The 10,808-nt window shown below is 46.3% G+C and overlaps 1 protein-coding gene across 1 annotated transcript; it reads left to right on the forward strand.

Moving 5' to 3' along the window:
- Positions 1 to 7,849: 7,849 nt before the first annotated feature.
- On the forward strand, positions 7,850 to 10,577 carry LOC127313991 (F-box/FBD/LRR-repeat protein At1g78750). The gene is made up of 4 exons (XM_051344456.2): positions 7,850 to 7,941; positions 8,117 to 9,056; positions 9,847 to 10,002; positions 10,082 to 10,577. The coding sequence occupies exons 2-4, from the start codon at positions 8,175 to 8,177 to the stop codon at positions 10,253 to 10,255; spliced, it is 1,212 nt and encodes a 403-aa protein (XP_051200416.1). The 5' UTR covers positions 7,850 to 7,941; positions 8,117 to 8,174; the 3' UTR covers positions 10,256 to 10,577.
- The last annotated feature ends 231 nt before the right edge of the window (positions 10,578 to 10,808 follow it).

Here is a 10,808-nt window from a genome sequence, read left to right on the forward strand (position 1 = left end):
GTGGGGGATTGTTGAAATATTGGGCCCACTTTTAGTGGCCCAAATTAGATTTCAGTTTTCCTATAAATCTCAAAGCCCGCATAGTGGCAGCCTTGTGAGTTTGAGACCAAGTTGGTGGCAGCTCACTAGGGAGTGGCAAGAGGTGGGAAGTTTAGTCCCGCATCGAAAGTTGGGAGGAAGTTAGACCACCTTATAAGGTAGGTTGTTCCACCACTAGTAAGTGAGTGAGAATAGGAGTGCTACACGCGCGCGCTCCTCCTCCTCCTCGCTCGCTCGTCTCGACTCGACACGTCACGACGCGCGCGCCGCGCTCGTGGTGAGTGGATTGAGCCTCGAGCCGAGACTTTCCTTACTTTTTGCAGCTCAGGAAAACGAACAGAGTCCTAGACGGACGCGTCGCAGTTAGTCGGTTCGGGTCGCTCCCGGATCGTGAGCTATCTGTAACCGACTCGAAACGTTCGTGCGACGTGGGTGTGGCCCACGTTGCCTAGGGTTTCCCGAGCCTATATAATCTCCTGTCCGGCTACCGCAGAAACACATCTAATATACGAGTTAGGGTTTCCACCTCTCTCTGCTTGCGCCGCCATCGTAGCCTACTCCATCCCGCGCGCCGACGTGCATCGGCGAACGGGAGAGCAGGTCTCCGGAACCGCTCGTCCTTGCGATCCTGTACGGGAGAGGGCGAATTAGGTTTTTGGGAAGCGCTCTGCGCGACTGCTCAAGCTCTTCATCACGGGTCGCCTTCCGTCCAAGTCGGGCGGTGCTGCCTACCGTCGTCTTCAACGCCGTCTACTACGACCCGTCGTCCCCGTCATCAAGAACGTTGTCATCAACTACGTTACTGCTGCAACATCATCTGCTACACCTTCACCGCCACCTCCACCAGATCGGTACGTGCGACATATCTCGATCTGTTTAGCGATGGATGTTGTACTGTTTGCTCTGCTACTGTTCATGTTGATCACTGCATCTAGTATGTTCGAGTTTCACATGTTAGTAGTTACTGTCGTCATGCTTAATATTCTGGAATTAATCATGGAAATTGTACCTAATTATCCAACAATCCAAAAACCTAATTGTAGGCAATTTCCTGAGTTAACAATGGTTGGTTTTTCTGATGCACTGAGGCCGGATAAGTTTACCGGTGTGCACTTTAAGAGGAGGCAGGTTAAGGCCATGCTCTGGCTTACTCATCTGAAAGTGTTCGAAGTTACTGATGGTTTACCTGAAGGAACTATATTTGACCAAGATCAGAACAAGTTCAAGGAAAACAATACTCTCTTCGTCGGATGCGTTCTAAGTATTCTTGCTGATCGTCTGTGTGATGTGTACATGCACATAACAGATGGTAAAGAGCTCTGGGATGCACTGAATGCTAAGTTCGGTGCAACCGATGCAGGCAGTGAACTGTACATCATGGAGAGCTTCCATGACATCAGGATGGTTAACAACCGTTCTGTAGTCGAACAAGCTCATGAGATACAGTGCATTGCGAAAGAGCTTGAACTCCTTAAGTGTGCCTTACCTGACAAGTTTGTGGCTGGATGCATCATCGCTAAGTTGCCCCCTTCATGGAGGAACTTTGCCACAACTCTCAAAGACAAGAGACAGGAGATATCAGTTGAAAATCTGATAGCATCTCTTGATGTTGAGGAGAAAGCTCGGGCTAAGGATAATACTGAGAAAGGAGAGGGTCAGTCTAGCGCCAACATGGTGCAGAAGAAACCCTACAACAAGAACAAAGGGAATAACAAGCCCTCCTTCAATAAGCCTATGAAGACTACAACCTTCAAGAAGAAGAAGATGATAAACAAAGCAGATCTGAGCTGCTTTACATGTGGAGAGACTGGCCACTTTTCTAAGGATTGTCCAGAGAGGGCAGACCGCAAGAAAAAGGCGAGGCAAGTCAACACGGTGACCGCTAGCAATGCTGATGGGTACGGTAATCTCTTTACTGTTCTTTCGGTATTTCAATCTCCATGTTGGTGGATTGATACAGGTGCTAATGTTCATGTGTGTGCTGACATATCCATGTTCACTTCTTACCAGGTCGCCCGGGATTCTTCCGTCTTGATGGGGAATGGGTCACATGCTTCTGTTCGTGGTGTTGGCACGGTAGATCTGAAGTTCACTTCGGGGAAGATCGTGCAGCTGAGGAACGTGCAGCATGTCCCTACTATGAACAACAATCTCGTTAGCGGCTCCCTTCTATGCAGAGATGGGTTTAAGGTTGTTTTAGAGTCGAATAAAGTAGTTGTTTCCAAGTTTGGACAATTTATTGGTAAAGGCTATGAGTGCGGAGGCTTGTTCCGCTTTTCGCTTCTCGATTTCGCATAAGTCTGTGAACCATATCTGTGGCAATGTTAGTGATGATACCAGTGTTTGGCATTCTCGTTTATGTCACATTAATTTTGGTTTAATGTCTCGGCTATCCAGTTTAAGTTTAATTCCGAATTTCACTATTGCCAAAGGTTCTAAGTGTCATAGTTGTGTGCAATCGAAGCAACCTCGGAAGCCTCACAAGGCGGCCGAGGAGAGAAACTTGGCACCTCTAGAACTCATACATTCTGATCTATGCTAGATGAATGGTGTGTTGACAAAAGGTGGAAAGAGATATTTCATGACATTGATTGATGATGCGACTAGATTTTGCTATGTTTATTTGTTGCGAACTAAAGATGAAGCTTTAGACTACTTTAAAATTTATAAGGCCAAAGTTGAAAATCAACTAGAGAGAAAGATCAAGCGTCTCAGGTCGGATCGTGGTGGCGAATATTTTCCTAAAATCTTTGATGAATTATGTGAGGAACATGGCATTATTCATGAGAGGACGCCTCCCTATTCACCCCAATCAAACGGGATTGCCGAGAGGAAAAACCGCACGCTGACTAACTTGGTGAATTCCATGTTAGCCACTGCTGGTTTATCAAAGGCATGGTGGGGGGGCTTTGTTGACTTCATGTCATGTCCTGAATAGTGTTCCTAACAAGAATAAAGATAAAACCCCTTACGAGGAGTGGGCTGGGAGAAAACCATCACTTTCGTATTTGCGCACATGGGATGTTTGGCGAAAGTCAATATTCCAATTACTAAGAAGCGCAAACTTGGACCAAAGACAGTGGATTGTATCTTTCTAGGTTATGCTCCTCGGAGTGTAGGATACAGATTTTTAGTAGTTCAATCCGAGGTACCTGATATGCATGTTGATACTATTATGGAATCTCGTGATGCAACATTTTTTGAGAATATGTTTCCTATGAAAGATATGCATATCATTGCTAGAATTTCTACTGAGATAATTCCTGAGTCCAGTACATCTAATGAGTATTTTGAACAATCACATGAGAATGTTACTGAGAAGGATGACAATGAAACTCCTAAACGGAGCAAGAGACGAAGGATTGAAAAATCCTTTGGTGATGATTTCATTGTGTACCTTGTGGATGATACTCCCACGTCCATTGCAGAGGCATATGCATCTCCAGATGCAGATGACTGGAAAGAAGCTGTCCATAACGAGATGGACTCGATTCTTTCTAATGGAACTTGGGAGCTATCAGAACGACCCCATGGATGCAAGCCTGTGGGCTGCAAATGGGTGTTCAAGAAGAAGCTAAGACCTGATGGTACTATTGAAAAGTACAAGGCGCGGCTTGTAGCGAAAGGCTACACACAGAGAGAAGGCGAAGATTACTTCGACACCTATTCACCTGTCGCTAGACTTACCACCATTCGAGTACTACTATCCATGGCTGCCTCCTATGGTCTTATCGTTCATCAAATGGACGTAAAGACAGCTTTCCTTAATGGAGAGTTGGAAGAGGAAATCTATATGGATCAGCCTGATGGGTTTGTAGTAAAAGGTGAAGAAAGAAAGGTGTGCAGGTTGCTGAAATCTTTATATGGCCTGAAACAAGCACCTAAGCAATGGCATGAGAAGTTTGTGAACTTTAACTTCTGTAGGCTTTGTTGTCAATGAGGCTGACAAGTGTGTTTACTATCGCCATGGTGGGGGCGAAGGTGTTATACTATGTTTGTATGTGGATGATATTCTGATCTTTGGTACAAACATGAGAGTAATACACGAGGTCAAGTCTTTCTTGTCAAAGAGCTTTGATATGAAAGATCTGGGAGAAGCTGATGTGATTCTGAACATCAAGCTGATTAAGAACGAGAGTGGGATTACTCTAACGCAATCCCATTATGTTGAGAAGATTTTGAGCCGGTTCGGCTATATTGATAGCAAGTCTTCTCCAACACCTTATGATCCCAGTGTGACACTACACAAGAACCGGAGGATTGCCATAGATCAATTGAGATATTCTTAGATCGTTGGCTCACTCATGTACTTAGCGAGCGCGACTAGACCCGACATCTCTTTTCTTTGTTAGCAAGTTGAGTAGGTTCATGTCAAACCCGGGTACTTGATCATTGGCATGCACTTGATAGGGTCATGCGCTACCTATGTGGTACAATGAGTTATGGGATTCACTATTCAGGGCACCCAACCGTGCTTGAAGGATATAGTGATTCGAATTGGATCTCGATGTAGCTGATCCGTACGCCACAAGTGGGTATGTATTTACCTTTGGAGGTGGCGCGAGATCATGGAGATCTTGCAAGCAAACCATATTGACGAGGTCAACTATGGAAGCAGAACTTATCGCTTTAGACACAACCACTATTGAATCGTAATGGTTGCGTGAGCTCTTGATGGACTTGCCCGTGGTTGAAAAACCTGTTAAACAATCCTTTTGAATTGTGACAATCAAACTGTAATTGTCAAAGTGAACAATTCTAAGGATAACGCGAAGTCATCAAGACACGTCAAGAGACGTTTGAAGTCTGTCAGGAAATTGCGAAACTCCGGAGTAATAACTGTTACATATATTCAAACAGACAAAAACCTGGCAGATCCCTTTACAAAGGGACTATCACGTAATGTGATAGAAAGTGCATCGAGAGAGATGGGTTTGAGACCCGTTGATGTTACACCATAGTGGTAACCCAACCTTTGTGATCGGAGATCCCGTGAATTAGGACCTGGGAAGAACAAACTAGTGGTTTAATTGAGGAGAGTATTATGTAACCCTCTCTATGTGAAGTTGCACAACTCTCAATTGCTGTAAGGCAGGTTGGCAACAAGCCTTAATGTGTTTATGTTGGCTATATTAGCAAAGATGCTGTCCTACAGAGCATTCTTGAAATAACACACCTATATGAGTCTGATTGTTAAACGTCGCAATCTATGAGATTTGCGTGATCTCTAGTAAAATCATGAAGAGACCACGAAGTATGACGCATATGCTTCACCCGCAGGGTAGGCTACTAGCAGCCATGTACTGGTCATGACTTTAAGTGAAACCCTGTTCACGCAAAACTTGCAATTCAAGGCTTAGTCCATTGTTCAAGTGTGAAAGGATGTAGCTTAAGGTTCTAGGCGGAAGTTCAACTTAACAGTCTCCGCTGAAACACTGGTATATAAACAAGCAGTGAGTATTGGTAAATCTCTAAATGGGGATTTGAGATCTGGTGGGGGATTGTTGAAATATTGGGCCCACTTTTAGTGGCCCAAATTAGATTTCAGTTTTCCTATAAATCTCAAAGCCCACATAGTGGCAGCCTTGTGAGTTTGAGCCCAAGTTGGTGGCAGCTCACTAGGGAGTGGCAAGAGGTGGGAAGTTTAGTCCCACATGGAAAGTTGGGAGGAAGTTAGACCACCTTATAAGGTGGGTTGTTCCACCACTAGCAAGTGAGTGAGAATAGGAGTGCTACACGCGCGCGCTCCTCCTCCTCCTCGCTCGCTCGTCTCGTCTCGTCTCGTCTCGTCTCGACTCGACACGTCACGACGCGCGCGCCGCGCTCGTGGTGAGTGGATTGAGCCTCGAGCCGAGACTTTCCTTACTTTTTCGTGAGCTATCTGTAACCGACTCGAAACGTTCGTGCGACATGGGTGTGGCCCACGTTGCCTAGGGTTTCCCGAGCCTATATAATCTCCTGCCCGGCTACCGCAGAAACACATCTAATATACGAGTTAGGGTTTCCACCTCTCTCTACTTGCGCCGCCATCGTAGCCTACTCCATCCCGCACGCCGACGTGCATCGGCGAACGGGAGAGCAGGTCTCCGGAACCGCTCGTCCTTGCGATCCTGTACGGGAGAGGGCGAATTAGGTTTTTGGGAAGCGCTCTGCGCGACTGCTCAAGCTCTTCATCACGGGTCGCCTTCCGTCCAAGTCGGGCGGTGCTGCCTACCGTCGTCTTCAACGCCGTCTACTACGACCCATCGTCCCCGTCATCAAGAACGTTGTCATCAACTACGTTACTGCTGCAACATCATCTGCTACACCTTCACCGCCACCTCCACCAGATCGGTACGTGCGACATATCGCGATCTGTTTAGCGATGGATGTTGTACTGTTTGCTCTGCTACTGTTCATGTTGATCACTGCATTTAGTATGTTCGAGTTTCACATGTTAGTAGTTACTGTCGTCATGCTTAATATTCTGGAATTAATCATGAAAATTGTGCCTAATTATCCAACAGTACATGCAAAAAAGTAAAGTAGGGGCGTCCCATATTCAGTTCACATAAAACATGAATGCCTAGGATTTTATGTCCAAATAAAGGCACCACTTTTGCAGTCAACCAAATAAAGGCCACAAAAGGCTGCCAAAACTTTCCAAGTCACGTTACGCCAAAGTTCGTTTAAATTTGTACATAGTTTGCAAAATATAAACTAAGACATAGATAAAAACTAAACTACTAATAGAAGGCCTTGTAGGTGCCGCCTGCCTCAAAATTGTCGTCCTAGGCAGTGTCGTTGGTGCCGGCGCCGGCCCCATAGACCCCTCGTCGAGGTCGATAACATTGCTGTTGTCTGTCACCGGCCGGTGGGGCGGTGTTGACAAAACGGCTTAAGAGCGCCGCCTGGACCGTCACCGACCTGTGGTACGCTGCCTGGAGCTCTAGCTCGAGCTCCAACCATGCCTTCTCCTTCTTCAGCGGCGGCAGGGGAATGACCAGCTTCTTCTTCTTTGGGATCCGAAGGTAGAGGCGCTTGGGCAGCGGCGAAGGAAGCACCTCGTCCTTCACCGTCCTCTCCTTCTTTGGGTGAAGCAGCGCCGCGCGCGGAAGAAGAGTCACCCGTCTCGCGCATGACGATGCCGCCGACGCTTCGTCGAGCCCGACGAGCCAACGATGAGGACAATAGCGCGCTACGGAGGGTCCGACCGGTAGCCGTGTTGGGCGAGCATCTAGTCGGAATTATGCTCGGACCACGAAACACGTCGACCGATGCGGTTGAAGCGGCCGACGAAGCGCGTGAGCTTCGCCTCTTGCCTGCACTGGAAGAAACGGAGCCGCTCCGTGTTGTTCGTCGCCCATGACAGGGAGTTCCATTGGGCCCGATGCTTCATGAGAAGACGAGCCTTGTGTAGCATCTCCTCCTCGCCCATAGTTAGGTTGCACGGGCGATGCGTGAACTCGCCCTCCTCACCGCCGGTCCTGCTGCTGCTGGTTTCGTGGTTGTGCGCCATGGATAGGGAAGATGGAGGTGTTTGGCTAGGGTTTTCTCGGCACCGAGCGAAGAAGCGAGAGAAGAGATGAGATGGGCGCACCTATAAGTTTGACCAACTATATATACAAAAAAGTGTTAACAGTTATAATCCCAAATTAATATTTTAGAACCATCATGAAATTTATTTTCATAGTATGTGCATTTAAAATTTGAGACGTTGATATTTTTAATATACAGTTGCTCAAACTTTAAAAAGTTTAACTTTAACTAATTTGTCCTAATTTAAGGAGGAGGGACTACAGTGTACCAGATGATTAGCTCTGTTTAGAAAGTAACTGCTGCCTGTCAAAGCCGGGTGACAGCGTCTCGGTCCAGATCTGGACTCGGGGACGCAGCACTGCACTCACCGACGCAGCACTGGAGGTGGTGTGCTCTCCAATTCCTACCACCCTCCGTTCCTTGATTATCTCCTTTTCTTCCGCCGATGATCATTTTCTTCTGATCTTTCTCTCTCTGCGTTCCTCTTGCTCTCCCAAATCTTGCCCCGAACTGCGGTTCTACGGCTTACACTCGGTTCTTGATTTTTTTCATGCCGCAGCTTCCATGCACACCACCTGTTCGACGAAACGCGTCTGACGGTCTGAGCTCTGCCCACCATGGCGGCGGCGGCGGACAACCGGAGAACGGTTCGCGCTCGCGTCCCACGCGCGCCGGAGAGGATCGGCGCCCTCCCCGACGACGTCCTCCGCCGCATCATGTCCCAGCTGAGCTCACGCGAGGCCGTGCACACATGCTTCCTGGCGCGGCGCTGGCGCAACCTCTGGCGGGAGGTGCCCATCATCAACGCGACTTTCGAGGACTTCGAAGACAGCGCCGCTGCCCATGACAGAACCGAGCGTGAGGCGATGTTCAAGAAGTTCGTCACCCGTTTCCTGCTGCTACGCAGCCGCGTTGGGCTGGACGAGTTCCGGCTGGACTACAGCCTGGCGGGTGGCACCGAGGACCTCAGCGCTGGCTCCGCCGACGCCAACCTGTGGATCTTCCATGCGTTACGGTGGAATGCTCTGGCCGTCAAGGTTCTCAGCCGGGAACATCAACTGGAGCTCGACCCTGCGGTATTCACTTCGAGCTTCTTGAGGAGGCTGCATATTTCCAGTGCTAGATTGGTCCCAGGTTTCTTTGATCAGCTCCAACATGGCTGCCCGGCACTGGAATATCTGTTCCTATCCGATTGCCTCGTGATGGACCATGAGATTTTCTCCAACACGGTGAAGGTTCTCATCCTCGCTGAGGAAGTTATGTTCTCATGTGATCACGATGACCCAGTTTCTATCTCTGCTGCAAGTGCCATTTCTGTCTCCATCGAGTGTGATCTTTCGGTGGCCAGGCTACCTACACTGAAGAACATGGCATCCCTAGAGACTGCATCAGTATTGCTTTCGGGACATGTCAAAGCTTGTGATGCTGATGATATCAGGCAGTTTCTGGGTGGCCTGTCTCATGTTGCTACTTTGGACTTCCGTTATAAGGATGCAAAGGTATGGTTCTTGAGTTGGCATCACTATTTGCCACCATGCCTCCTTTTTCAGTACATCACTGTATTGCATTGATCTCCAGGCATCCACCTATTTGTTTAGCCATGAGACCATGATTCTTAACAGCTATGCTAGGTGACTGATTACGTACGTAGCATAATCGCAAACCAAACCTCATGATAGGATGACAATTTTTTTCACTGTGTCAACTAAATGTATTCCATTTCATATGCTCATTTTGTACATTCATCAGATCGATGACCAAAATATCTTAGTTGCAGGAATGATTTCATAATAAAGCTCGAGCATTTCATGTTCTTTCTTAGTGCGATACCTGGGTTATAATGTAGCTTGCATTATAATTTCCTATTCATTCTTAGTGCAATATAATACCTGGGTTATATTGTTGCTTCCATTATTATTACTTCAAGACGATGTGAAAAATAAAGGCATAAAACCAGTGCAAAGTACTTCAGAAATTGCTATCACTTGATCAGTTTATCATGGGAAGCAATTATTGCAGTTTTTTAGCATATTCTCCATGTTAACGATTCTCTCTTGGAAAATAACAAGTGTATGATTGATTAATATGTGGTATATTTTGTCAGCATGATTTATTCTTGTGCTGCCATTTATTCATATCCACTTAGCTCTAAAATTTTCAGTGTGCACTCATCCAGACATAGTACTTATGCACTGTTAGCTCCCTCCTGATATTTTGCAAGTTTGGCTGAATCATAAAGAATATGGCATGAGTTTGATGTTGTGTCATAACCCTTTTAATCTTGTGCAGCTGACCATGGAAAAGAATATCCGATGGTGTCCGACATTCAGAAATCTTATAAACCTGACCGTTGATACATCGTGTGTCCATGCGGACTTCTTTGCACTGATAGTCTTCCTTCAGAACTCACCCTGTCTGAAGAATCTCACTCTCAAACTAGACCAGGCATGTGATCTTTGCCACATTCTGGATCCTAAAGTTAATGTTGATGCATGTACCATGCTGATAAAACTTTTTTTGGTAGGCGTGTGTGTATGTGATCTCTGGTGAGCTGGAAGACAGATCATTTACATGTGAGCAGCTTGAGATTGTTGAAATCATATGTTCAGAGACAAATGAGCTGCTACCCAGGGTGACTCAGTTTTTGCGTGCTAGTGGCATCGGGGCCGATCAGATGCGCATCACTCACAAGAACTAAGTCCTATGCAAGGCATCCTGTCATACACCTCGCAAGCAAACATGATGTCCTCTTATGTCTACATTGTCTCGCTCTAGACATACATGCATGATTGCCTGTTCGGATTGATCTTGGATTGGTCCAATGACGCATATTTTCTTGAAACTGTTAGTATTTTAGATCACTGCATTGTAACTTCTTTATAGATGAGTGATGTTAAGATGTATGCCTGCCATGCTACAGAAAACATGCCCTTGCCTTTTCGATTGTTTTGAAACAAAAATGTTTCCGGCCATGTCATGTCATCTTTGTTGAATTTGATATTCAATCATTATACCCTTCATTATATGCTCAACCTTGATATCCATGCTAACAACGCAACGCTAAATTGCACTTCATTTTGTGAATGTAATATTCCCATTCACTGGCCTACATCTTTGTACAATTTGGCGCTTTCACATACTGTATAATAAATTTAACCGTACAAGATATATCCAAACAAGGCCAACCGTACAAGTCTACAAGAAAATAAAATTAAGTACAGCATGAGGACTTGAGGTGCATACTTAACATG

Source organism: Lolium perenne, chromosome 7, assembly GCF_019359855.2.
Source record: "Lolium perenne isolate Kyuss_39 chromosome 7, Kyuss_2.0, whole genome shotgun sequence".
NCBI classification, from domain to species: domain Eukaryota; kingdom Viridiplantae; phylum Streptophyta; class Magnoliopsida; order Poales; family Poaceae; genus Lolium; species Lolium perenne.